This window comes from Fusarium oxysporum, chromosome I (genome assembly GCF_013085055.1).
Source record: "Fusarium oxysporum Fo47 chromosome I, complete sequence".
NCBI classification, from domain to species: Eukaryota; Fungi; Ascomycota; class Sordariomycetes; order Hypocreales; family Nectriaceae; genus Fusarium; species Fusarium oxysporum.
Window position 1 is genome coordinate 2,010,478 of NC_072840.1, and position 27,308 is coordinate 2,037,785.

Sequence of the window (27,308 nt, forward strand, 5' to 3'; positions counted from 1 at the left end):
AGAAAGGATTCTTTTAACGTGAAGCTGGGCAGATGAGAGAAAGGACGAGAGGCGAGACAATGGTGCTCTTCAGATTGTCGCATATTGTTTGTTTTCCCGACCCAATTGGTTGTCAGGTCGTCAGCCCAGAGAAACGGGACTTGACGGGCTGGATCCAGCGGGCAGGTTGAGCTACGAGCCTAGCGAACGAACGACCCATTCTGAAGTCTGGACGACCCATGGCGAGACATCAAGGGCTCGGTATGGGAGTTCACGGCGGATCTGTCATCCGGCCGGGGGGGTTCTGGTTGTGGTTGTAGTCGTAGTCGTAGTCGTGGCCGTGGCCGTGGCCGTGGCCGAGCCGTGGATGGGATGGGATGGATGGATGGGCATCCCATCCCATCTGATCTGTTTAGGCCTCATTCCAGAAACGGCTGGCCGGGCAGTCAGATTTCAGAGGGCTGGAACAAAACTTGCTGAAACAATCGAGCAGCTTGAAAAGACCATCGCCATGAGTTTCAGCCATTCAAGCCTTGCTGAGGCTTGAGTTTCTTTCTTACCCCTTTGTTATCTATCATCTCTCCCTTGAAATGGATCTTTAATAAATGAACTTGGCCCCAATCTCATCTGCCTTGCTATGCCTGCAATAACAATAGCGCGAGCTCAAACCCCCATACCCATAACCCCTGTCGCCGCGCTTCCAGCGAGCCGGCAACGGATCCATGACCGTTTTGGCCCTACTGACTGCTCACAGTGGATCTGTGACTCTATTTCCAGTGACTCGAAAGATTGAGCAAGTGGATTGTTAAGCAGAGAAGCAATCTCGACGATTCTTTTAGGCTTCGTTATCTGAATGCCTGCCTGGTTGATTATGGAAGCGAAAGAAGGGGACTTGAGAATCAAGAGGCGGATGTCTGGAACCCTGCTTCTTCCAATCGAGCGATGTGAGGCTAAACCCGATGTCTTCAGCCAGCCAGTGGCAGACTGGGAGTGATGTGAGGTGCAGCACAGTGACGCTGCCACATGGCGACCGAGGACTTGGGGGATCTGATGATTGGACATGTGCCGAATGGCTTCCGCGATGGTTTCTCACGGTCTGTTCTGAGGCTTGAATGACTCTAGTACCCATGCTTCTGGTTTAGTTTTTTTTATTACGATGATACAGGCATTGATCTAAGCCATTTATTATGCTTCTCGATACGAAAGGATGCTATTGTTCGTACTACACTGCTGACCAGACAGAAGCAGAGATGCCAATGCGTCATGTCTTGGAGAGTCTGCCCGTCTCGGCGGCATACCCGTGATCTGTGGTCAGCTCAAAAACAGCTCAGCATCCGGCCACCATCATTTTTATTTGTGTTGAGTGTGTAAAGAGGCTGATTGGGGGATATGCGGAAGGGTATGTTCCAGGTACCGTTCTTGTCTGAACCATTTATTTGATTTGGGCTCTGATGGCTGATGAAGAGTCAGTCAGGGATGCATCTGCATGGAAGACTGAACCCCGGTGAGTCTACGGTCGTATGTGGCTTACAGAATGCATGTCGGGCTGTCCGTTTCCATCGTAGAAAAGGCTAAGCCATTCTATTTTCTGCCCATCAGCGTCACAGGCTGACGTTTTGACTCTGAAACCCTTGGAATTAATACGATTGTTCTTGGAAATATTCGTAATGGCCTCGAGAGCTTGAGGACGATTTATTCGAGGCTCATCCAAGGCTGTGTAAATGTGACTAAAAACCCTCCACGCAAATCATCTACTGCGACCCTCCTTTGGCTGGCGTGGTCGGGACCTTGCAGATGAATTGGTCTGGTGGCAGCTGGACATGTTTGCCGATCATCTCATCCTGGTGGATCAGGGTCCAAAGTTGTTCAAGACATGAATGAAGAGAGCAAATGCATAGATTATGCAGGGCTCGTGAAGATAGCTCGTGAAGAAATGGCCTGAGACCTACAAGAATACGAATATGTTTTGCATGACAGAGAGCGACATGTAGCATAGACTTTTGGAAATTGGTTTCCGAATATTATGGTAGATTTCAGTGGTCTTAATTGAACCCAAATATATTGGCAGATGTAAAAATAAATCACAAGTAAATTACTGCTCATGTCACCTCTCTGCGGCCGTTCTAGTGAAACTCAGCTACCCGGGAGCTAGTCGCAGAAAGTTTATACTCAACAACCACCTAACTATCAACCAATATCTCTAATATAATGAAGCTCTTGATACATTCTCAAAACTTCATATTGATCGTCCCAGTATTCGGGACCGCTGCTAACCGGAGATGGGTATCATAAGAAGGGAACACCCGCTCCTCCGCTCCGCAATGCGGGGAAGAAGGATTTTGAAGAGCGGAAAGCAGAATTTATTAGCCACGGCCACCGAAGAAGCCGGACTCCATAGCCGAACCACCACCATCGATAGACAGACAAGCGAACGAACGAACAGAAGAAAAAGAACGCACTCACACTACAAGTCTCCGATATGATCCGGTTGCGGATGACACTGCATGATCGAACACAGTACATATGCACATCTCCATCGAAAAGAAAGCCTCAACAACACAAATGCCCCGCCCCCGCAACGCCGGTGGTTTTTATCAACTCCACCACGCCGACAATTCTCCTCTTGCGTTGAAGACTATTGATTCTCGAGACATAATAGGCGAATCTCTGGGTTTTCCTTTTCCGAGTGACATGCAGAGTGTTCGTCGAGCAATCATCATCTCAGATGCTGTCTGGCTTGAGCTTGTCGTAAAGCTCTACCACTCAGACCACTCTCCCACGCTCGGTAGATTTATTTAAGCTTTCCCTTAATCATAACGGTAGAGTTTTTTTTTTTTTTTCGCTTTCAACGGCCACTTACTAGCGAACCCCTCTAATCATAAATGAACTCGACTTGTTTTCTCTTTTATGGTAACGAGTGTGTACCGATCTGAGCTAAGACACTTGTTCGTCACACAAAATGCAGTTCTGAATCCAGATGCCCGCCAACCTAAGCAGCAACATCTCTACGTTGGGAATTATTTCGAGTTCACGAATAGTACCGGTACAGTACAGTACAGTAACAGCCTGCGGACGTGTGTCTAGCTGGGCCTGACCAGGATCAGTCCGCTGGGGCAACTAAGCGGAAGAACCCTGTTCGACATGGGGGCACCGCTGTGTGCTGTGCAACAAGGATGTGTCTTCCTTTTGGTCCAAGAGAAGAGTTGAAAAAGGTCATGTACCTTTTGGTGACGCGCCTCATTCGAGGTACAGTTGCACAAGAGTGGGAGTGGCTCGGCGAAGCATGATCGCTGACATCACAGTCTGTGGCATCCCGCTGCATTGGCATATCTCGCACCTCTGCTGAACAATTACAACACGTACAACTGTCAGTGGCTTGTTATCGCGCTTGGTGATGTAAATTTGGTGATTGAAAGGGTTCTCAATTGGTGAAACTCTTCTGTCTTGTCACTTTATCTGCCAGCCTTTTTCAACAGCCCGACCGCCACAGCAAGCATTCGTTGTACAAGACCACTGCTCTCTTTCCCCGTTCTCACCGTTAAAAGACCTTACAGTGAAGGTGCCGGAGGCCCGTCTAGCGCTATGGAAATGGTCACGCTGGCAGATGGCTCCAGACTCCAGCGAGACTCCTCTCTCCGTCTCGCCTCGCCTGGTCTGTCGGGACATCCCACGTCGAACCAGTCTATAGTGTCCGGATGCCCTGAGAATCTGCCAATGACCCGAATGATAGGCCTGGTGATCCGAGATTTCTCAGCAGACCGCTACATGGTGGATGGCCGTAAGATGATGATGTTATTGTGCTACGAGGTAGGTCTGCAAGTCTGTCGATTCAATTGAACGAATGCAACATATTGAAAGATGCAAGAAATATTCTGCCATAACGAATTACAGAGTGGACTATGCATGCGCCACGGCTGTTCGTGTCTTTTTGAGGCTGCGCTGACATCTCCCACTTTGTATCCATATCTGCATCTGCATCTGCTAAGCCGGTGATCCTACAAAAAGAACCTGGAATGTCTCGGATTTTGACGCCTGGCCTCTTGGCTCGTGACCATCCTGAGTCTGATGTTTGTTTGGTGTTTGGTTTACGTTTTAGAAATTTCATCGATACTAACAACTACCGATATTAGAGGGAATGGCATCTGTAACAGGGACTGTGTCGATGCCTCACCCTTGAGGGCCATTCAGTAAAATTGCAACAGACAAAACAAACAAAACAGAAGGGGAGTTTTCTCGGCGAGTGATTCAGGTGGAAATCGGGTATTGCCTGGACCCGCTGACTTTTCGATTCCCATCCATGGTGGACAAGGGTGATATCCCTGGCACTCACTCCTTTGCTGTCACCTCGTATGGCTTCTGCTGGTGTAGTTTACTGGGCAAACATGGGCGCTTATTTGCCTCATCGTAACCCTTCTGTCACATATTGATCGTGTGTAATTATAGGATTGAGTCTCTAGGACTATTAGGATCAACTTGGTTCATTGATTTGGTCCTTGTTCAGGGCACAGAGACATTGAAACGCATATTTGAGCGCTGCGAGATTGGATGTGAGTACCCGCTTGTATTGTTCGATATAACGGGAGGCGCTGAAGATATTAGCTATTGCAAGGGCGGCAGCCCAGCGCCCTCGACATGCTTCTAAGGAAATCACTGAATAATTCGACTGCCCTTTTCCTTCTGTTCATCGCCTAGCAGCCAATCTTTATTAATCTACGAATGGCTGCTGAGATCTTGAGGGGTGAAAACTGAAAGACTATACCATGTGTTGATCCAACTCCCTTGTCCACGCCAATGTAACTGCGAGATCAGTCTATCGACACACGGCAATAGTCTGTATCAGCAAATCAACAGAGATTAGATTTTCGTTTCATTCTGCTTCTAGCCAGGTCGGCATTTGAACCTGTAAGAATACCCGAAGTGGCTGTCTGATGTTCAATATTCGCCATGCGGTAACCCTCGCTTGGGACCCCGAATCTGCAAAACATTTGTGTGACTTACAACTTTACTTTGTGCTTGAAAATCAACAGTGATTACTATTTGTCATGTGCAATACTTTTATCGCATAGGTCATCAGTTTCTGACGTTTCGGATGAGTGAGCTCGAGCCGCTATGCCTTCAGTGCCTGGGAGCCTCTTCTGATAAACGTAAATACCAAGTTTTCTGCCGTAAGTCTAAGATAAAGTTACTCGCTTCATAAAGGAGGTCTTAGTAGCAATTAATAGTAGTTTGATAACCTTGAGACGAAACAGGAGCATGGGTTGTCGGCCAGTGTATGCTTGCAATCATGACTCTTGAAGAACTTTGAGTGAAGTTTGAGACAGCAGTTTTGTCATGAAACTGCATAATAAAAAAGAAGCTACTGTCAGAGAGCGAGTTCTACATAAAGATATCTAGTTATTCATCCCAATCACAGCAATATCGAAGTCGAACAATAGTGAAGCAAGATGTTGCCCGACTGAGTCCTCACTTCTCCTCTAGGGTAGCTCACTTGGGGAGATACAACAACACAATCTATCACGGCACTTGGATATTCCTCAGATCATGCCAAATCAGCAGAATCATGCACCTTGTTGGTCATCAATTCTCCATAACAACTCATGTTCTGTCAAGAATCACCAACAATGGTCATTAACAGTCATCGACTCCATTCAGGTACAACACAGTACGATATCAGACATCTCAACCGAACGGCATGGGCTCGGCTCATTCGGTCTAATCGGGCCTGGTGGACCATCCCCATCTGCACCTCTTGATCCTAATGCATCCTCATGCGATGCCATGCGATGCACATGTGGTGCATCTTCCGGTTCAACCGCACGTACAGACGTCCAGCTCTGCCAAACGATATCGGCATTGGAATTCCATCATACTGAGAGCTCAAGTCTTTCTCCAGTCTTTTCTTCACTAGGAAACACTAGACCAATGTCAACTATACACTATCAATGGTCCCTCAATTGCTTCTTCTTTTTCAACTTTGAGATTTTCCATATGGACCCTTCTCGACCAGGATCTTCACAGAGGGGTACCACCCAACCCAATTAAGCGGGTGAATAAGTGTGAGTGAGTGGGCCGTAGTGTTCTCGGTCACTTTAGGCTTTGGCTTGACCATTCTTTGACTTGATGGTGTTGATCAGAGTATTTCCGTCTCTTCGGCTGAGGGTTTGTGCTATTGGATGATGGTAACGGCAGCGGCCCGGACCATTATATTCCAATGAAAAAAGCCTCTTCAATATGCCTCAAGAGTCTATCTTGAGTGAATTTAACATTGGTCAAAGTGAAGTTGAGATAAGAAATCACCAGACGTTGATCAATTCCAGTCTTCTAAGCCAATTACTTAATTTCTCCATGTCTGAGGTCATTGTTATAGTGCCTGATGATCTTGCACTTACACTTAGACTGTGATAACATCATACTGTACCCCTGCTATTAGAGTTTCTGACTCTTCACTTTTCATCATGAGCCAAGATCTTCCATTTACTCAATGGCGTTCTCACGGTTATGACACATCAACTTCTTACCCGTCACACTAGCCTCAAATCCTCAAATCCTCTCTTTTGACTTTCCCCCCCAAAGAGGGGAATCAACTCGTCCTGTTCATGTTCTGTTCCTGTACCTGTAACTGTAATTGTAAGCGTACCCTCCTCATCCGTCGTCTTGATAAACGCCCACCCCCACGCCAACGCCAACACCAACGAGAGGGCGTCGATTATATGGAGCCCCGCCTCCGTTCCGAAAGTGTCTCTAGCTTCAGTCACTTAAAGAGTTGACGTGAGTTGTGATAGTTAGCGGAACTTCAGGACCGACTTGGTAAAGACGGACGAGGCATTTGACTTTGTCCCGATCCCAAAGGCCCCATCTGCCATCCTTTGACGGGTGTGCCGTCGCTTACGCTGCTTAGACTGCCCGCCGTGGGTAATCGGGTAAGTAAATCCTTCTGGGGCCGTGCCTTGTCATCTACAGTAAGGTAAGAGTCTGGCGGCCTCTTCAAGACCACGTGAACTGATTAGAGGTGGATCGTCGAGGCTGTTGATCGGACGGTTAACTAGACCCTTTAGATGGTCGTGATTTTCGCGATGTTGGGGATCGTGCATGATCGGCGATTGCTATCGCCAGTGACATCTCTGACTCGAGCCTATTCCAACAACAGCATCATCAGTGACAGCCTTGAAGAAATCGAACGATGACCGACATGTCTGACAGTGACAGTTATGTCTCAGGAACACCACACACCAGGCTGTCAGAATCTCCGATCTCAAACTAAAAACCAACAGCCTTGCATCAGGCACACCTTGGCAGCCCGTCACGGCTGACCAGCCACCCCCATCAACAAACTTCCCAACATCAGGCTGGGCCAGGAACGGAAAGATTTGGAAAAACTGGGCGAGCGCCCCTCATTATTGATCATGAACCTAGTACAGCCGCAAGCTCCACGACCGTCCGTCTCGTACATAGAGGCAGATCCAGCAGGGTAGGGTGGACGATACAGCAGTCAGCAGCCATCGTGTTGCCTCGCTGCCTTTTGCTTTTGTCTTTGCCTTCTTCTTGTCCTACCACACCCGTCCCTCTCGCTACAGCAAGCTCTTCCAAAGGCCCCCACCGGTGAGCCATTTCTCCCATGCCTATTGCGTTTTGAATAGTAGAATTGCGCAGTGGCCGAGGTAAAAGTAGATAAAGTGCTTGGTCTCTGCGCAGCATGTTAGCCAGCCAGCCGTGCCCGGGGCTATGGAGTCGGAAATCGGCGGGTTGGGTTTGACGAACCGTGGGTAACGAAGCTACCGAAATTTCGGCCAACAATGCAGTGCCAGGTTGGTCCCTTTCGCTCGTCGAACTACATTCTGTAAGTATGGGATCGATCGTGACAGGCTTGGTGTGTACGAACTGTGCGCTTGATGTGCTGTGCAATGTCCTGCCATAGCATGTCAGCTTGTGTGCCTACAGAGACGCAGTACTTGATGAGAAAACCTTCTCAATGGTGAACTTGGCCATGGCTTCCTGGGCTATCGTCACGTCAGCCTCGTCTTCCTGCCGCCGGCGCAAAACTGTCATGGACTCCCCATACCAACTTCGATAGACTCCTGTTGCATATCCTCCGTCTTTGTCACTCTCTCGTCAGCGATCGCGTCCGGAATATCGGTACGTATGTCGGATTATCTCACCATGTCGGCGGACTTGATCTGAGCTAGCATTATATCAGTATGATGCTTCTCGAGCTCCAAAGGGGGTGTTGCTTACCCTCGAGCTTCTCCCGAGCGACGGGAGACTCTGCCTTGGGAACGTGAGCGTCGGCCATCTTGTGTTAAGTTTAGGTTGAAGAAAGTGTTCGGTTTAGGAAACAAAGGCGACCTGCGAAATCTTGTTAGTCTGAGTTGTTGTCGTGAGGCTGGCGCTTGACGACGCCTTGGTGTGCGCCCCCTTTCTTGAGGGACACGGGACGGGATGCTAGCCGTAGAGGTTCCAGGAAGTACATACGTGATGTGATGTATGGAGGGTACGAGGCGTTAATGTTTTCGGCCGATAAAGTAAAAATAATAGCGACTAGTATTACAATTGATTGTGTTTGGAGTTTTGCCGTTGATTGACTTGATGAGACGCGCAAATGCTAAAGCCTTGTGTGACTGTGGAGCGGATTAAGTGTACAGTCGCGTGTTTATGCTCGTGATTGGGTTATCGTTGGCCAAGCCGTAGCCTCGTCAGCATCAGCCTCAGTTTCAGTGGGAGCTGCCCTGGAAATAAAGCGCACGGGCACTTCATGGATGGGACTGGAGGCTTCTTTTGCTGTGACGGCGCCAGGGGCGGCGCGGCTCGCGTCCGTAGCTATCTGTGTACGTACCAGACCCTTTGACATTCTCCATCTTTGCGATATAGCCTACCCTGTACATCCAATTTTACATCCAATTTTGTTCTATACTTTCCGGTATGATGAAGTTGAACAGTCAACACTGTCAGTATTGTTGCTCTGTATGTATATTCAAGGTCTAAACCTCATTTGAGTTCATTCGGTCGCTACGTAACATGTTGTTTGGATCAACCTCTCCAGGACCAACTCCAGAGATGAAGCTCATACTTCGCACCTTCAGATCAATAAGTGCCAAAGACAGTTTGTCAGATCATGAGCTTGGGTACAATTCACAAAATATTGCCATATTCGATCATGTGCGGGGTTTATTGAGAGCTCTGGCCCGCCGAATTACGCCTCTCGTCACATCGGCAGAGCTGTTGTGTTGGTGATATTGGACAGCTCCAATTTTATCAATCAGGAACACATAGGATATGGTAGTTATTGATAGGTAACGACGACGAGGTACGGCTGATGGATACCATGAACATCCCGAGTTCACCCCCCATAATGCAAATTCGCCAGGGTTGTAGACCATTACAGTACACTCAAGCTAGGAATACATGTCAATCAGGCACCAGGCATATAGAGACGCATACTTAGAACCACAAAAGGATAATCATCGACATGTCAACACGGAAATTCACAGCACCGTCGCGTTTATCATCAAGATTCCAAGAAGTCCAAAGGTCGGCCCACACTGCAGTGGAAACGCTTAACGACAAAAGGTCCAACATCCGAGGTAACCTCTTGCGACCATCTCTCATCACAGCCCAAAAAGGCATCAAAGTATGCCAAGACCGTGACAGACTTTGGTGGCGTCATACATATACAGAAACTCATGAAGTAAATGGCCCACGAAGTTCGCTTGAAGGACTATCAGTACGCCAATTGCAGTTCTTACCTCTTCTCCCCATGGTCTCCAGTGATAATACAACGTCAACTTCTGTCCTGAGGGGAACTTGTGCCGCGGAACCTTGTTGGAACTCGCGATATCTTTCGGTCGCTAAATGTGACAGTGACAGTGACAGAAGCGATGAAGAGTTTTTCATAATGGATTGACACCGGAGTCATGGTAAAGAAACGAGGTCCAAACCGTGAATAAACTTCAATGTTCAACCGGAAGAAGAATAGTTATTGTTGTAGTCGAGTAGTTGCCGCATCCGGAGGATAGTGTGATAACTCTTGCTCGTGGGTCATGGGCGAAGTATCGGAACATGACTCAAGACGACCCATTCACCAAACCACGACTGACTCCCAAGCTCTTGTAATCAAAACCGCAGTCCAGTATATCGAATGCCTTTACCATCTCTCGGGAATAATGCAATTAGTTTGGTGAGAAATCATGTTCTCGGTGACATATCGATGAGTTCCAAGATCGTAATTCCGGAGTGTTATTGCCGTGTTGAAGACCAATCGATCAGCCATGGAGTCGATGTTGGATACATTGAAATAATGGACTAATGTGTCATTCAAGATACAGTATGGAAGTTACTGGGAAATGCATCTGACATACATTTCATCGGTAGTTCCTTAAACAACACTTCTGGAAGAATGATGAGTGAGCAGTGAGGTCTTCTTATACTTATGGATTCCGAATGTTCCTGCACGCTGAAAGTCAGATGGCCCTCCATAAACTTTGACAAGAATTCTCCAGAGAATATGGCTTGCATCCGCATTCCCTCACCAGTCATTCCAAAGCTCCTGGTGTGGAGTGTGCATCTCACGTATGCCAGAATGCACATCAAGAATGCACATCTCAGCACCCCTCTGGCAGATATAGAATATAAAAAGCACTTCTGATTAAATATTTATTATTTACTTGAATTTGAAGCTCTTAGATTCGTCTCAAGTTCACGATTCTCGAAGAACCAATATTTGCCAGACTGCGCAATGATAGCTGAAAGCTGGGAGGCTAGGAATGTCGGAGTACCAAATTCAGAGTTGTAGGGCCATATAAACTTTAGAATATTTCTAGATGTCAACTCACCGCTACTTGATTTGAAAGTTAATTCCAAGTTGCTGGGGAACCAGGCGGAGAAGTTGATGTTTTGTTGATCCATTTTCTTGCATTCAGTTAATACATTGCTGCAAACGATGAGCCTGGTATGGAGAATCTCTTTTTGAACATGAATGAAATGAGGACTGAAGAAGATAACCTCAAGTCAAAGAACAAGAGCTCATATGTCGAGAACTTTGAGGCTCTCGTTGTCTCGTAGTCTTCGAGGAGATGTGCGCATGATCGGCGTCTAACAAACGTATAACGCCCCGCCATCTGACTTGCATGTCGGAGATGAGGAATCTATCCTCATTCCCGCTACTGATACTCCGTAATTCATCGACTGATAATATAATCATATTTGAGGAAGCAATAGACATGAATGAGTGCTGTAGGAGCGGTTAGTGTAGTACTGATGTCGAGAAGTCTCGACGGCTTGCTGGTCGACAGACAGCTTCATTCGACATGAACCATACAATGATTGACAATGGAAGGCAGAAAACATGCAGCAGCATCAAAATCAAAGAAGCATCATAAGAGCCCAGAAAGCCACTGGATTCCAGAATTACCCCTTTGGCATTCAAGATGCAGGTCTTGTGTGGAAGATGAGTCTTGCAGGCAAAACCATACCCTCCACGCCAACATTCTTGAAGGCGTGAAGTGGGAGCTGAGAATGCGAAGTGGTTTCTTCCGTGATGAAGCTCTTATGGACAGATATACGCTTTTGAGTTGATATATATTGGCTGCGAATAAGGTGAATACTGAGATGGCAGAATTTGTCAGCTTCATGAGTGATACTGGTCAATAATTCTCGTCATGTTCAGCTGAGTAGAATCTCTTGATGGAAAGAGATATCTAGATTCTTGAGCAGCTATCCTCGACCGTTTTCAGCCCTGTCATACTGTTTATAGTGGCGTTTGACTTGTTCACTGGAATTTCTCCCATCACTGAGCTCAGGGCGGTGAAGAAAAACAACTGAATATAGAAGCATCTTGGAAGCTGATGGTGGGGTTGGACTGTTAGAAAATCCGGCGCACGGGCCAGCGTCGGGTCCCAACCTCGGGCAATAAGAATGTGGTAGAGAAACTTTTTTTTCCTCTCTCCCTTCTTAAAGAGCCCAAGTTCTGAAAATGACTTCACGCGTCCAACTCCCACGGTGAAACCATTCGCCATTGATCGGGAGATATAAGCAACAAAAAACAACATCATAATGGCTTCATCGAGGATATTCATCAAGGGTTTGCCACCCAGTATCTCGGAGGCTGACTTTCGGAAGCACTTCTCCGCCCAAGGTCGCGAGATTACCGATGTCAAGCTGATTCCCCAGCGACGCATTGGCTATGTGGGCTACAAGACACCCGAAGATGCCTCAAAGGCAGTCAAGTACTTCAACAGGTCTTACATTCGCATGTCCAAGATCGCCGTCGAGACTGCGCGACCCGTGAGTTGACTCCTCTAAATGTCTTGACTTCTCATACTGATGGAATGCTAGATCTCAGACCCCGCCCTCACCAAAGGCCAGAGCGCCTGGCATTCCAAAGCTGCATCAACACCATCCACAACAATCAAGGGCAATGAGCAGCCCGCTGAAAGGGAGTCAGACTCGAGCTTGAGAAAGCGCAAGCGAGATGAGCCCCAGCCGGCGGACCCGAAGCTACGCGAGTTCCTTCACGTAATGAAGGAAGGCAGAGAGGGCGCGCTCGATGATGGTGTCCGCGGTGGTATCGGCGACGGCGTTGCTGCTGTTGCTGCCACCGCTGTTCCTGAAGAGGAGAGCGATGATGAGTACGAGCAGATCCCGACTCGAAGGGAGAAGCAGCGCAGGATCGAAGCACCAGAAAACCCGCTGGTCTCTCAATCTTTGCCATCGCAGCTGAAAGAAGCAAGGGTGGTCTCTGATGTACAGGCGGAAACTCCTGCAGGCGACGAACCTGTGGAGCCTCAAGAAGCAGCTGCAAAATCAAATCTGGAACAGCAGGAAGTAGTCGCAGAGGATGACGATTGGCTTCGTTCACGAACAAACAGACTGCTGGACCTTGTTGATCCCGATGACTTGGAACGAACTCCTGCGCAAGGGCCATCAACAACTGAGACCGATCATGCAGAGGGAGGCGAAGCTATGGAACTCACTTCTGTTGACCCGCCAGCTACAGCTGACGTGGCGATGAATGAGACCACGATGGAGGCATCGGGGGGTGAGCCGGCAAAGGACGACTCACTTGAGGCGATCCGCCGAACATCAAGACTTTTTGTCCGAAACCTGCCCTACAGCGCCACCCAGGAGGATCTCCGGGAGACCTTTGAGCGGTTCGGAACCATTGAAGAGGTATGTTTCAAATGATTTTCTTTTATTTATTTACAAAACAAAGGCGACGTGATGAAGCTCAGATAGGGACAGCTTATACTTCGGTATTTGATGAGAACTTGAGCGAATATTTTAGTAGATGCTTCGATTGACTGAATTGTTGCCAATCTTACTACATTTTTTTGAGGATTTTACTAGTCTGAATATCAACTAATAGATGTTGAAATACTAGGTTCATCTACCGGTCAGCAATTCAGGTACCAGCAAGGGGTTCGCCCTGGTGTTGTTTACTGACCCGTCGGGAGCTGTTGAAGCATTCCAAGCCATGGACGGGGCGACGTTTCAGGGGCGTATTCTTCACATCATTCCTGCGAGTGCAAAGAGAGACACGGGTCTGGATGAGTTTGCAATTTCCAAACTCCCTCTCAAGAAACAAAACATGATTCGGAAGAAACAAGAGGCAGCTGCTACTACGTTTAACTGGAATGCGCTGTATATGAGCCAGGACGCCGTCAACGCGTCGGTCGCCGACCGTCTTGGTGTTTCAAAATCAGAACTTCTTGACCCTACCTCGGCCGATGCTGCCATCAAGCAGGCCATCGCGGAGACGAGCGTCATTCAAGAGACCAAAGCATATTTCACCGCTAATGGAGTGGACCTCGAAGCTTTCAAGTCAAAGAAGCGGGGTGATACGGCCATCTTGGTGAAAAACTTTCCCTACGGGACGACGATCGACGAGCTCCGTAAGCTCTTCGAGGAGTCTGGGCCCGTGCTGAGAGTTTTGATGCCCCCGAGCGGGACAATCGCCATTGTCCAGTTCTCGCAGCCCAATTACGCCAAATCCGCTTTTGGGAAGCTGGCATATCGCCGGATTGGAGATAGTGTGCTCTTTTTGGAAAAAGCGCCAAGTGACATCTTCAGAGGCGGCGACCAACTGGATCAAGCCGTGTCACTAAAAGATCGTCCGGCTCCGACGGTCCAAAATCTTAGTGTGGATGACTTGCTGTCACGCGGTGATAAGCCGGAGGAGGATTTGGAAACTACCTCTCTGTTTGTGCGAAATTTAAACTTTTCGACTTCCACATCTCGGCTTGCTGAAGCTTTTCAGTCCCTCGACGGATTCGTCTCTGCCAGAGTTAAGACTAAAATGGACCCGAAGAAACCAGGGCAGACACTTAGCATGGGATTCGGTTTTGTGGAGTTCCGCACAAGGAGCCAAGCCCAGGCTGCACTCAAAGTCATGGATGGTCATGTACTTGACGATCATGCCCTGGCTGTTAAGGCATCACACAAGGGCCATGACGCAGCCGAGGAGAGACGTCGGGAAGACAAGGCTAAGAAGGCTGCAGGGCAGCGCACCAAGATCATCATCAAGAACTTGCCTTTCCAGGCGACTAAGAAGGACATCAGGTCACTGTTTGGAACCTATGGTCAACTTAGATCGGTACGCCTACCCAAGAAGGCTGACTATACCCCTCGGGGTTTTGCTTTTGCCGACTTTGTCACTCCCCGCGAAGCCGAGAACGCACTAAATGCGTTGAGGGACACCCACTTGCTTGGTCGCAAGCTTGTCTTGGACTTTGCGGAGGCAGAGGCAGTCGATGCTGAGGAGGAGATCGCAAAGATGCAGAAGAAGGTTGGAGGACAGGTGAACAAGGTGGCCCTTCAGCAGTTGACTGGAAAGGGCAGGAGTAGGGTCAATATTGGCAATGAAAATGATGAGATGGATATGTGAAGTATGGAATAGTAAACTACAGAGATACTATTGCCTTTCCACGGGAGAGAGAGAGAGAGAGAGAGAGAGTTGTGACAAGGCTGAGGGTTCCTGTTCCTGTGCCTGCACGGCTGATCTCGCTCTCAATGAGCTATGCGCCGTTCTCCCTTGGCAAGGGTCGATTGGTCGCTGTAGAGCGGATAGCATGCATTACTCGCAACGCTTATTCGGAGTGGCTACGATCTGGACAGAAGAATTCGATGCCCTGAGTTGACGGGCCAGGGGAGCTTGCGGGTCCTCTTAATGTCTGATTCTAATCTTGTACACATACCAAACCTTCTGTACCTTGCGCCGTTCGTTCTGAAGATGTCTCTGAGATCCCTCGACACACGCCCCCCTCCACAGTCCCTTGGTTGATGGTCAGGTTGGGTTAGCACACAGATATCGCAGCCCCGCCCTGACGCTCCCTTGCATGCTAACGCCCTCGATCAATGCTCCAAGCTGCCATGTGCTGGTGGCTTCTGCAGGCACTCACAATTGGCCGCCACGACTACCGACAGCAGACATCCCTCCGGGCAAAGCCATGTCTGTTCCCCGCTGTTGTTGGAGTTGAAGCTGGAGCTGGAGCGGTGCCCTTCCCACTCCCACCTATCCCTACCCCCCCACCCCATCCCCATCCATCATGACCCCATTACCCTTGGTGGTTAGGACATTATAGGATGGTTTATGATGGATTTGATCTTGATCGTTTGAGTTGAGAGGGGCGCTCCAGCCCTGGTCCGCAGACTATCACTGATATACTCCCCAGTCTAGGATTTATAGATGTTTATTAGATTTCTCCTGATGATTCTTCGTTCCAGTGCCTGAACACTCCTTTTTTCAGATGCATACATCTATCCCACCATTCCACGTCTTGAATTCCTCTCAACATTCTCATCATCTCTTGTCTACTCATTGTCTGCATTCGTAGAGTCCTCAAAGGCATTTCGTTTCAGCTGGTTCAAGTCTTTCTATCTTATTGAGCTCTCCAGTCGGCATTCCTTTGCCAAACACTTGCTTGTTGCCATGTCTTCATCACTCTATCACCCGAGGCCGGTGCTGTCCTCACAACGTTATACACCTTCACCAGACTATCTTCAAGATGCTCGACGAACATATCACAACAACAGCCGTCTACCTCTACGTGAACAGGCCGGCAATGCGCAGTCACACAGCTTCAACAGCATGGTATCATGCTATCCCAACACAGTAGGCATCTCGCCTTCGGTACCAGTCAGCCTCCCAGCTCCCATGATCCCCTCACAATCATTCGAGTGCCTGTACCGCGTACCTACACCTAGGAACCAACCTCGATACCAAAGAAGACCCAGAAATGGTGTCAACCCTCTATACTTCTGGCCTGCCTTCCGCCAGTACCGCAACCGACAAGCACACAAAGACACCCAGAAGGATAAGGGTGGTGTTTGGAGAAGACCAGAGCTTGAGGATGCTTTTGTTGACTGTAAGAATACCCTCGCATTGCTCTTGGCTTGGACCTATACTAATGAAACTCAGCTGTTCTCCTCATGCCTCACATGGGCCGCCGCAAGTTCTCTATGGGTGGCAAGCTCCATGGCCGAAACATGCTTATCAGCGAGTACATCTTCACAATCTGCGTTGCTATTCTTGGCAGCAAAGAGATTTTCCGAATCGACAACAGTAACGATAGCATTGAGCAAATGGGACGCAAGCAGGTCTCAAGTCATATGCAAGTGGTCAAGAAGTTCTTCGAGGACTTGCGATGCTGTAAGTCACTGCCGTGTGCCTCATATAAATCTCTTACTAACTTCACTAGTCCACTTCCTCTTCCCTGCTGAAGAGAAGAAGGAGCCTGGCTCCACAAACTCTGAGGACTACTATGACGAGGAGGAGCAAGAATCCTTCAAGTCTAACCCTGTCCTGACTGCTCTCGCTGAAGGCCGAGTGCCAGATGTGAAGCCCAACTACGAGTACTTCTCACAACTTCTTGCTCTCCAGTCTCTTATCTCAGTCCGCCCCAAGACAGCAGAGATTTATGTCTCCTCTTCTGAGGTCAAGTTCAAGGATGAGATCGCGTATGACGCTCAGGACAACGCTCTGGACGCAGAGTCCTTCCCCCACCTGAACAAGTACAACAACTGCGATGACAGCCCCAGTGTACTTGGAAAGGATGTGCTACTCCATGAGTACACCCGCTCTTTGGATCGAACCACTTCTGCCTGTGTCAAGACGGTAACTCGCCGATGGCAGAAGGATGCGCCCGAGATCTATGAGACTCTGGATCTCCCTACTCGAGATGAGGAGTGCTTGCTTCTCGAGATGTGCGCCACTCTTGAGTTGCATGAGCATGCTCGCTTCCCTTCAGGTTCTGAGCTCACTGGCTTTGTCGAGGTTGCCATCACAAACCCCAACCTCCAGAACCACCGATGGAAGTGTGTTACACGTCTCACTCGCCCATCTGAGCTTCACGGTGATGACAAGAAGCAGGGTGTTTACACCAATGAGACCGGCATTCACCGCCGGGGCTGCAGCGACTCCAAGGCCGACTGTGACTGTCACTCGCGCCCTCGTCAGGATATCCATGTTCCCTTCCCCGCCGTGGAGTGGGCTAGCATTCTCAGCATGGCTGTTCAGTATCCTGATGTTGAGCATCAGCGCAAGAAGGACAAGCGCAGCAAGGGAGATGACCGCAAGAAGCACGATCTCGACCGCTCTGGCAGTAAGCGCAAGCGCTCTGAGGACGACGGCGATGCCGCTTCTTGGGCTCGTCGTGACCTGACTGGAAGCGACCTCATCTGCAAGGTTGCCATGTACCAAGAACTTTGGTCGTGTGCTCCCGACTCCAACCGATGGGTTCGCCAGGGCATTGTCTTTTGGCGATTCAACACAACCAACCAATGGTACAAGTACAACCCCGTATTCAAGCCGGCTGGTACTTCGTGGCGTTGGTTGACAGTCAACGATCCCATGTCTCGCTACCACCAGCAAAAGGCCCTCGTTTATCCTTCTACCTCTATGTCGCGAGATGCCATCATGTCGCCTACACCTTCAATCAACCAGCACATGACAGCAGCGATGAACGAGACTTTTAGCTCTGCATGGGATCCCAGCGTGAGCCTGGCTCAAGTACCAACTGTTCCCGCAACAAACAATGGTGGACTTACACTGTTCGAGTCCTTTTCTGGAGGTCTCGCTACACCTCCACCAACAGCAGGCTTACAACCGTCGTACCCGACCAGCTTTGATCATGGTATGCCTCCAAGCACAGGCGTTGGTTTCATGCCCTCAACATGCAGCACAGCAAATGATAGCCATCCGGTTGCTGGACACGGACACAGCCAGACGGCGGGATACTACGATGCGCAAACAACACTGGCAGATCTCAAGCCTGTGATCTCCACTGTGAACCCTTTCCAGAGCCCAACAACCACATCAGGATTGGATCTGTCTAGTTCACTTGGTTACGATAACCCAGATAGCCTACAAGGCTGGGATATGCCGGCGTTGGACGGATGGTCTGCCAGCACTGGTGGATCAGAATGGGGATCACACCACAAGCCCGAGGCCAGCGGTGACCAGACAGCTCTATGGACACAATCACAATGGGCTATGGCTGGAGCTGATCGTGATGGCAGCCCCAGACCAATGAAGCGAAGACGAGGAGATGCTATTGATAGCCATGTGCCAGTCACAATGGCAGCGGCAGGAGGATGGTGAACGAGATCACTGATGAGATGGATCATGCATTTACGCGTTTAATGTCACAATAGTCATGTAATGTTACGGGTTTGGTTTGGGTTGGTTTGGTACGGTATGGTAATCTGGGTGGCGTTCAGGATATCTTTCGGAGTTGTTGGGTTATGAGATTACAGTAATACCAAGTTCGTTATAGATACGACAAGCATATCATTTGGTAGTTCATGGCAGATTTCAGAATCAAATTAATTAGGTCATACAACTCGTCACCTTTCGCCTTCACTATGATGTCTCTTTTATGGAAGTGGTTATTCAGTGTCCGCGTATGGAAATGATTATCAGTTTCAGTGAAATTCCTCATGACGTCTCAGATTTCAGCTCATCAAAAGGTTAAAAGAGAGTTTGGAGTGACAGGTTCGTCGGTCGATCACTACATCACCAACAGAGACTAAGGTAAGGGACAGTGACGACATTCACAACGAATGCAGGCACCAGGAGGATCTGCGCCGTGAGGGTTTAGATGGCGAAGATGGAATTTAGCGTTTCTTCATCTCGATCTACTCAAGATTGAGTTATGGAATAAAGCTTCCGAGGGTGTGAAACAACGGTTTTTTTCGTTCCCTTTACGTAGGTGGACTATAGGTAATCTGAAGGAGTCAAAAAGGACCCAAATAGTCGGTGCACGCCATGTACGTCGAAAAAGCAATAATTGCGGAAGCTAAACTTGGAGAACCTGAAAGGAGTAAGAGAGAGAAACATGGTGGGTGAGAAAGGATGGGGAAGTGAGACATTGAGAGAAGCCATTGAAGAATGGAGATGGAACGAAATAGTCACACCCACAGGCACGTGAGTTGTTGAAATGCGGAAGTTGTGAGTTTGACACTGTAATCATGATGTATCGTCTGAAGATGAGGTTTTTAGTACTTAGCATTTATAATTAGGCCTTTGACGTAAGTTGTCCTCTCAAAAAGACGTCAAAAGACTGAATGAACAGAGAGGGCGTGTGAGGAGAATATGTCAAGGGAGGGGCGTGGATGAGGGATGAGTGAGTTTGAGGGGGTGCGGAGGTATTGAATATTCAGACGATAGATTTATGGAGTTTCTGAGGAGTGAAGGAGTTTTGTTACTGTTAGTGCAGAAGAATTCGATATTTATTTGAAGGAGTTGACGATGTGTTATTTGGCGTTGATATTGAATCGAGTTGAGGGTTAGATATTGAAGGGACGCACTTAAGGAGTGAATGTGCCTTGAACAGCTGAGATATGTTAAGGAGGAGATTACCGGTTACTGAAGCAGTCCCTAGTTAAATGAAATGAGCAATATAGAATTCTTTTGATGTTTGCTGGTATGTATGGTTGTGTACTACGAGACTGCATGTGAGGGTTCAGCAGAGGAGATGAGTCAAGGAACAGCATGTAATTAAGAAGGAAAAAGAAGAGGAAACAGCTCATAACAAAAATACCATTCGATAGAAAAATTTACGGTCACAAGTTGAGCGACCTCGTCAAGGTTCAACACGAGATTTCCAAGATATTTGCTGGCCTCGTCATCTTATTCTGGTGGAGTTGAGTCGGGCGCTTGATCAAACAAGGTCGTCAATGCAGCGATAATTTTACAGCGACCGTAGAGATGGCCTTGTGGGACGATGACGACTACTATTCAGTAAAGAAATGAGAGAGATTGAGAAAGTAAAAGAAGAAGAAAAGAGGACATGACGGTTTCATAAAGATGAATGTGAAAGATAATAGCCATAACCAACAGAGGCGTCTAAAATATATCTTCAACAGGATGGTAAGCCACTCTCACCGTAGCCTTGCTCCAAGACCACACTGAACACCTACCTCACTTAAGCGACAAAGCGGTACTGGCCACAACGGTAGGCCTCAGGTGACTGGTCAGTCCACTCAATTCTGAGACCAGAATACCCCCGCCGTTCTTTTTTTTTTTTTTTTTTACTGCTCTCCTCTGCTAAATTTACAGCGAACCAGCCCCTGTCGCAAATCCCTGTATCGATCATATCTAGAGCACAAGCCACAGCCAATTGGTCCCTGGCCGCTAAAAAAAAGGTACAGCCGCGCTTGCAACCGTCGCCAGTTAATTTCCTTAAACGCCCGCGTTGTGTGGGCGCCAACCGAGCAACGACATCCAACCGATTGGTTTCGCATCTAGACGTTTCATACTATTTTTTTTTTCTCTTGTTCTATCTTGATAATCCTGGTAATAGTTTATTGCAAGCATTATTTTGAGGATTCCAGACCTACTATATCCTTGTTTTCGCTTTGAATTGACTGTCCCGTCTCTGTGGATAGCCAACCACCGCTGGGCTGTGAGTCTCGACCCAGACGCGTTGCCTGAGCTATTGACATGATGCTCTTTGACCATCCAGGCGGCTATCAAGATCCCAGTTTCGAAACGTTTCTCTTTCGTGGGAAACATCTATTCTCAACCTGGGATCCTTACCCTTGCCCTGAGCTATAGGGATCATGTTCTATTGAGTGGTTCTTGGGACAAGTCTGTGCCCCCTTGAGCGCTTCCCCAGACGACGCTGCGACGAACATGATCTTGGTGCTCTTGTTTCTATGCCCACTTCTCAGTCTAAACGCGCCATAGTGGCTGTATTATGCCCATGTATGAGCTGCCGCGATCAGATATGCGCGATACGATGAGATGAACTAGCTGATGCTACGCCAAGCTCCGCGCCATCTCAACAATGACATGCTCTTAGCCGCGCCTCGTCTTTCTCCCCTGTCCTGTCCTGTCCTGATCGTGCCTTGCATGCCTGCATCTTTCTCTTCTTCCCGTCTGCGTTTCGACTCCATCTGTACGAGGCCAGTTTTCTGGACCGCAATATGCTGCCTAACGATAGGTCCTGGGATTACCAGGGGGTATACAATGCCTCACATCCCCCGTCCCAGATCTCATGTTTCTCTCCAGACTAAAACAAAGTGTTTCGTCCTTCGGGTGCCTGCTTGTCATCTCTGCTTGATTGCCGTGCATTACTTGTGTCTGTCTCCCTCACTTGAGTTCTACGAAACACCCCCCACTTGCTTGTGTTCTTGATTGTCCCTATCTCGTGCAATCTCTTCATTACCACTCGTCCTCCCATCCGATCCAAGCTATACAATCCGTTCGCTGTCGTGATCTCTTGGTTGTCAGAGCCTCTGACGATAAGCTCCTGCGCTCTCGGATCACAATTGACACGCATCACCTGTTTTGTTGTTCGTGATTCACGAACACCAAGATGCTGAACTAGAGCAAGCGGTATACAACCTCTCTCTTTTTTTCCTTTGTCACCTCTCTCTTCTTCTTCTCTCTTCTCTTTTTCATTGAACAAATACTTTTGTTTCTTTCCTTGTGTTCCCCTCTTTCACTTGAGGTTCAGCAGGACTGACCAAATTATCAACACTTTACCTGCGCCGGCGCTCGCTCAGTCTTTCAACAACATACACTACAACCAAAGTCAGACAGAACACAATCATCATTGATTGCAGAGGTTTAAGGCTCCTTCATTGACAGCTTGAAGTGTTCGTTATTGGTCAGTGTTCAGTCACCGCTCGTTGCCTGTCATCCAAGGCCACTCACACTCTGTCAGTGTTCGCCAGCTGTCAACCAGTTAACACCACACAAAGCCCTATTCACTGTTCGCTCGCACACAACAATTGTTCCCTTTTCATCAACAATAACAACATCATCTGCGAAATTCCATAGTGACGGGCTTTGACTCTCTTCCGCTCCTTGGTGCATAAAACGCGACACATTCATTCTCCTCCCCGAAGTTCACTCCTCGTCAACTCTCCTTTCGAAATATCATTTCAATTTTATTTCAACACAAGAAAAACAACGACCAACTCGCAAACTGCGGCAACAAAAACCCATTAAAAGCTTTACGAAACATCAGTATTCAGAATGAAATTCTTCCATGCCTCTGGCCTCGCTCTTGCGAGTACAACGCTCATCTCTCCAGCCCTGGCACACTCCTGGGTTGAGTATGCCTTCAAGCTCGCTCGAAATGGCACAATGTTTGGGAATATAGGATATCCTCGTGGATATGTGCCTCGTGACTCTACGAATCCTCCATTCACCGACACAATTCCCCAGAACATTCTCCCCCAGGCAGGCCAGCCCGCTTACTCTGGCGAAGAAATCCTCAACAAGTTCCCTCTTGAGAAGAAGCCTCAATTTCCCATGCTCGAGGCTGCCCCTGGCGATTACATTGCTATTATGCATCTTGAGAATGGTCACACTACCCTTCCTCACAACCAGCCCAACAAGCCCAGAAACCGCGGCACTATCTATTTCTATGGCACCACTCAGCCCAAGGAACAGGAGAAGCTCTTCGACGTTCATCTTCTCTGGAACAAGCAAGGCACAGGTGGTGATAAGCGCGGCAAGCTCCTCGCCACGCGCAACTACGACGATGGCCAGTGTTATCAGCCAAACCCTGGTGAACTCAGCACTGAGCGCTCTAGCGAACTCGCTCCTCAAGGCGCTCTCCCTACCAAGGAACTGGCCTGCCAGTCCGACATCAAGCTGCCCGACAACCTCAAGACTGGCGACATCTACACCATCTACTGGTACTGGGACTGGCCCGACCTGAACAAGGACAAGATTGATATGGAGGCCACCAAGAATGGCAAATTCCCTTGGGCTGGTACGTTTATGCGTGGTGAGAAGGATCCCAATGGGTTCACCATGGATGCTATCGCCCGCAACGAGAGTTACTCGAGTGTTATCGACATCAAGATTACTGGACCTGACGCCGAGCCATTCGCTGCCAAGAACCTACAAACTCTCGAATGGGTCGACAACCAGAACATTTACTCTGCTGGTATCGAGGATCAGATGAAGTCTAACTTCCAGGTTGACATTGATGGCAGCAAGGGTGATGATACTATTCCTTCGTCAACTGCCAAGCCTACCACTACTGCGCCAGTTGGTGGAGGCGCTGGCAATGGTGATGGCGTCGCTACAGTTACCGTCACAGCGACTGTCAAGCCTTCTCCCATTATCAGTACTGTCTATGTTACCATGCCCGCTGAGTCCCTTGCTGCGCCCAAGCCTGAGCCTACAGAGGCAGGACCCAGTACCAAGACTATCACAACAACAGCTTTTGTCACCCGAAGCAAGACTTCCCATCCATCCGATGCTGTACCTACGCCACCAACTGCTTCGACTGTCTACGAGACTCTCTACACCACCCGACCCAAGGAACAACCTACTGGTGGTGACCAGCAGCAACAACCTCAGCCCTCCACAGTCATCAAGACCATCGTAACACACATCAACACACCAACCTCCTCGGGGGAAGCCAACACTCCTCCCCAACACACAATGCCTGGCGGCGAATTCCGCGAGGATCCTTCTTCCGCCAACAGTGGCGCTCCCTCTCAAACACAGAGCGATGGTCCTCCCATTCCCACACCATTCCTCCGCCGCCGCCAAAACTGGGTGTTTGGTAACTTTTAGGTTACTCAATAACCCCACTCCTTGACATGTATTATTATACTGTCAAGGTTCACCATCCTTCCTTCGTCTCTCAAGTATATATAGACGGCTTCGTGTTCCTCATCTCCGGGAGATGCAGGTATAGGGTTTTAAACACAGCAAAAAGGGGCGCCGGTCGCATTTCACGGCGTTGGATATATAGATACCAATCTGATTTTACGCGCCTCTCACCTCCCCCTTTTCTCTCAGTGTCTATGGGCGTTCGAGAAAGGGGAGAATGAGAAGGTAGGCCAATTTCTTTCGGCATGTACACATGATTTAATGCAGCGTTATGATTTTGCTTTTGGTTGGGTGCTTTGCCGGTGGGCGATGGGTACGTGGGAATCTAAGGAATCAAAGTTTAAGATAAAAATTCCAAAACAGTTCGCATCGATTTCTGTGTTTAGTGAAGTGAAACGTGTTTGTTGTGCTTGTGAATGTGTTAACGTGGACTGTAATATGATCATCTCGGCAGTCACTCTGACACGGTGTGGTGAGAGTCATTCCGGGAGGCTTTAAGGCTGGCTCACCAGCATATCGTCAACTCGGTCGTGTGACTAATCGTTTCATGGCAGATAGTTTGGAATGATGTCCATGAATTCCTACACTTTCTATGTCTTAGGATTCTCAAGACCCAACTTCTGGTATAAGGAGGATGATATCAGATGCCGGGCCATGATTTGTGATACAAGCTGCATATAATTTACCTCGAGAGACACGAGTGTAACAAAGCAAGACATGAAAAGCGCCGAGCTAGGGGCACATAGAGATGTGTATTCGGGATGGTATCTCTACTGATCCAGATCTCGGCCTCCCCAGCACCAGATCGTGTTTTACAGTCCCGTATCTCCTTGTGTCTTCCAACAAGAGACACTCCACAAAGCCGGCAACACCATGAACGTTTACATTTCACCACACTGGGAGATGACTACGTCGAGGTTCGGTCTATCCGGGGCAGCATAGCCAGTTTTGGTAGCCTCCATCTTCTTTACCACGTCCATGCCGTCGACGACCTTGCCAAAGACGACATGCTTGTTATCGAGGAAAGGTGTGGGAACAGTTGTGATGAAGAATTGAGAACCATTGGTATTAGGTCCAGCGTTCTATTAATCTGTCAGTGGCAATTTCATGGAAGCAGGGGGTATGTCACGCACAGCCATCGATAGGAGGCCAGGCTGATCATGCTTGAGAGTGAAGTTCTCGTCTTCAAAGTTCTTGTAGCCCCAAATGCAGGTCGATCCTGAACCATCATTATTGAGAAAGTCACCACCTTGGCACATGAAGTTTGGGATCTGTTCCTCAGGTTAGTCCATGATTGCACCTGTCATCGGAGATACGAAACTCACTATGCGGTGGAACTTGGAGCCCTTGTAGCCCTGAGGACGGCCGGCACTGTTCTTGCTCTCGCCGGTGCAGAACTGGCGGAAGTTCTCAGCTGTCTTTGGTACGACATCCTTAAAGAGTTCGATCTGGATGCGGCCAAGAGGTTCACCTAATATTGTTAGTTTGAATGGAGAACATTGGTTGGGTGCCCGTAGTCAACAATGATATCGACAGGGTCATCGTGGCCTGTTCCGCAGATCACTGGGAATAGCCTCACTTTCGGCAGTGATATGCTCCGTCTTCGGAGAGCACACGGGAAGACTAACCTCCGAGAGTAATGTCAAGAAAGACACTATAAACAACCAGGCAAAGGTCAGCCCACACACACCCTCTTCTATTGGGGAGCTGACTCAAAACTGCGCTGCGAGGTGCATCGTCTCTCCACCTCGAATCACCAGGGTAGAAGTATAATGCACCGCCACTCTATTCTGAGAGGTTTGGCGGGACTTACAGAGGGTTTCCAGACTCGGGGAGCTTTGTAGGAGGCATTTTGAGGGATTGTGTGATTAGTCGAAGTTGTTATACGTTTTTGTCAAGATGTTTTAGACGGTGTGAAATGCAGCGTTAATCGGGCGGCCTGTTTCTTGCTGTGTTTTAGTGTGGAGCTGTCTAAGGTCCCAATTAGGAAGGCAGTGTGGAGGAAGGTTGGGGATCTATGATTGGTTGATCAACTTGAGAAGGAACGATAAGGTGCTCAACCAGGCTCTTTCAGTTTCTATTATTGCTAATACTTCCAGGTTATTCTTTAGGTAAATCCGTTTCACGACTGCAGCGGTCAAGACTGAGACAGGATAAAGTATTGAAAATATTCATTTTTAGGAGTATCGTACGTCTTTGGCTTCGGATCCAGATCTAACACCACCACCTCCGCTAAAGTACCCCATGATGCATCTCGACCAGGCCATCAACTAAGGAAAGCGGGGGTGGCATCCGGGGTTCAAGTCTATGAAGCCATTCGACGCCTTCTGGGCACGCCAGAGCCAAGCCAAAGCCAAGTGAAAGAGTTACGACAGCTGAGGGGTAGTGAAATGGATTCAAATTGAATGACCTTCTCTGATGTCTGATGTGTCTATCTGATTCATAGACCTCAGGTTCTAACAATTTCAGAGTATCACAACTCAGACTTCTGTATCAATGTTTCTCAAGCTAAGCATCACCCAGGATCTTGGAAAGCCAGTAACGGCCTTGCCGTTACCCTAAGATCTATGGCTGAAGTCTACCTGGGCTCACCACTGATTCGTCAAAGCACATGCAATTTAGTGTGCATCTCGTCAAAAGCTTCCGAACAAGCCAAATCGATAGGAACGTTCTGATCGTCAAAACGTCTGACTAAGGATATCGATGCTCATGCAGCAAGAGTCAGGGTCCATCCATCCGCGATTTGACACAAGTAGAAAGGATTGGAGAGACACTGACAGTGAGGTTTTGAGCATATCAGTATGATTTGACAAGCATATCAGTGATGGCGATTGCTATGCGGTCGATGTTAAGATCGAGAGCCAAGACAACATAGCCTCATGGTGTAGACATCATAGACTCTGGTATTTGTAATTCACCTTAACAGAATTGAATGCATTTACATGGGATATATCTGCACAGCCTGGTGTTGACGACGACATCCCCCCATCTCGGTAGTTGATTCTTCTCTGAGGCTGGGGAGTTTTGGGTTTTAGCAAGTAACGTTAACCAGCGAAGATCTTATGTGGATCTTTGGCTTTTGCTTTGGTGTCTGACAAGCCTCAAGGAGGAAAAAAACTTAGGACCTCTATTCTAAGTGACAAAAAGATTTAGGTAAGTTTAGTATAAGCTTAGAGGGGCTTTAGATTAGTTATATTTGTCACTTGGTATAAAGGTCCTCAGTTATCTTGCCTCCCCTAGACAAAGATATTCACAA

General features: G+C 48.3%; 5 protein-coding genes across 5 annotated transcripts; 3 read left to right on the top strand and 2 right to left on the bottom strand.

The window, feature by feature from the left end:
• Window positions 1-7,590: 7,590 nt before the first annotated feature.
• On the bottom strand, window positions 7,591-8,597 carry FOBCDRAFT_2286 (dynein light chain). The gene is made up of 8 exons (XM_059609782.1): window positions 8,449-8,597; window positions 8,212-8,322; window positions 8,136-8,158; window positions 8,039-8,072; window positions 7,942-7,976; window positions 7,859-7,885; window positions 7,738-7,807; window positions 7,591-7,663 (listed from the first exon to the last, which is right to left on the bottom strand). The coding sequence occupies exons 2-8, from the start codon at window positions 8,267-8,269 to the stop codon at window positions 7,599-7,601; spliced, it is 312 nt and encodes a 103-aa protein (XP_059463803.1). The 5' UTR covers window positions 8,270-8,322; window positions 8,449-8,597; the 3' UTR covers window positions 7,591-7,598.
• Window positions 8,598-11,932: 3,335 nt separating this feature from the next.
• On the top strand, window positions 11,933-14,924 carry FOBCDRAFT_210847 (RNA-binding ribosome biosynthesis protein MRD1). The gene is made up of 3 exons (XM_031181292.3): window positions 11,933-12,255; window positions 12,307-13,140; window positions 13,352-14,924. Exons 1-3 carry the CDS (start codon window positions 12,025-12,027, stop codon window positions 14,852-14,854), a joined length of 2,568 nt encoding a protein of 855 aa, XP_031042060.1. The 5' UTR covers window positions 11,933-12,024; the 3' UTR covers window positions 14,855-14,924.
• Window positions 14,925-15,898: 974 nt separating this feature from the next.
• On the top strand, window positions 15,899-18,775 carry FOBCDRAFT_283386 (uncharacterized protein; the record flags this gene model as incomplete). The annotated part of the gene is made up of 3 exons (XM_031181293.3): window positions 15,899-16,334; window positions 16,388-16,618; window positions 16,668-18,775. The coding sequence occupies 3 exons, from the start codon at window positions 15,899-15,901 to the stop codon at window positions 18,566-18,568; spliced, it is 2,568 nt and encodes an 855-aa protein (XP_031042061.1). The 3' UTR covers window positions 18,569-18,775.
• Window positions 18,776-22,453: 3,678 nt separating this feature from the next.
• Window positions 22,454-24,013, top strand: FOBCDRAFT_246665 (uncharacterized protein; the record flags this gene model as incomplete). Its single annotated transcript, XM_054702733.1, has 1 exon — window positions 22,454-24,013. One exon carries the CDS (start codon window positions 22,454-22,456, stop codon window positions 24,011-24,013), a length of 1,560 nt encoding a protein of 519 aa, XP_054558708.1.
• A 591-nt stretch (window positions 24,014-24,604) lies between these two features.
• FOBCDRAFT_210853 (cyclophilin-like domain-containing protein) lies at window positions 24,605-26,013 on the bottom strand. Its single transcript, XM_031181296.3, has 5 exons — window positions 25,866-26,013; window positions 25,681-25,706; window positions 25,378-25,523; window positions 25,186-25,323; window positions 24,605-25,134 (listed from the first exon to the last, which is right to left on the bottom strand). The coding sequence occupies exons 1-5, from the start codon at window positions 25,901-25,903 to the stop codon at window positions 24,934-24,936; spliced, it is 549 nt and encodes a 182-aa protein (XP_031042064.1). The 5' UTR covers window positions 25,904-26,013; the 3' UTR covers window positions 24,605-24,933.
• Between the last annotated feature and the right edge of the window lie 1,295 nt (window positions 26,014-27,308).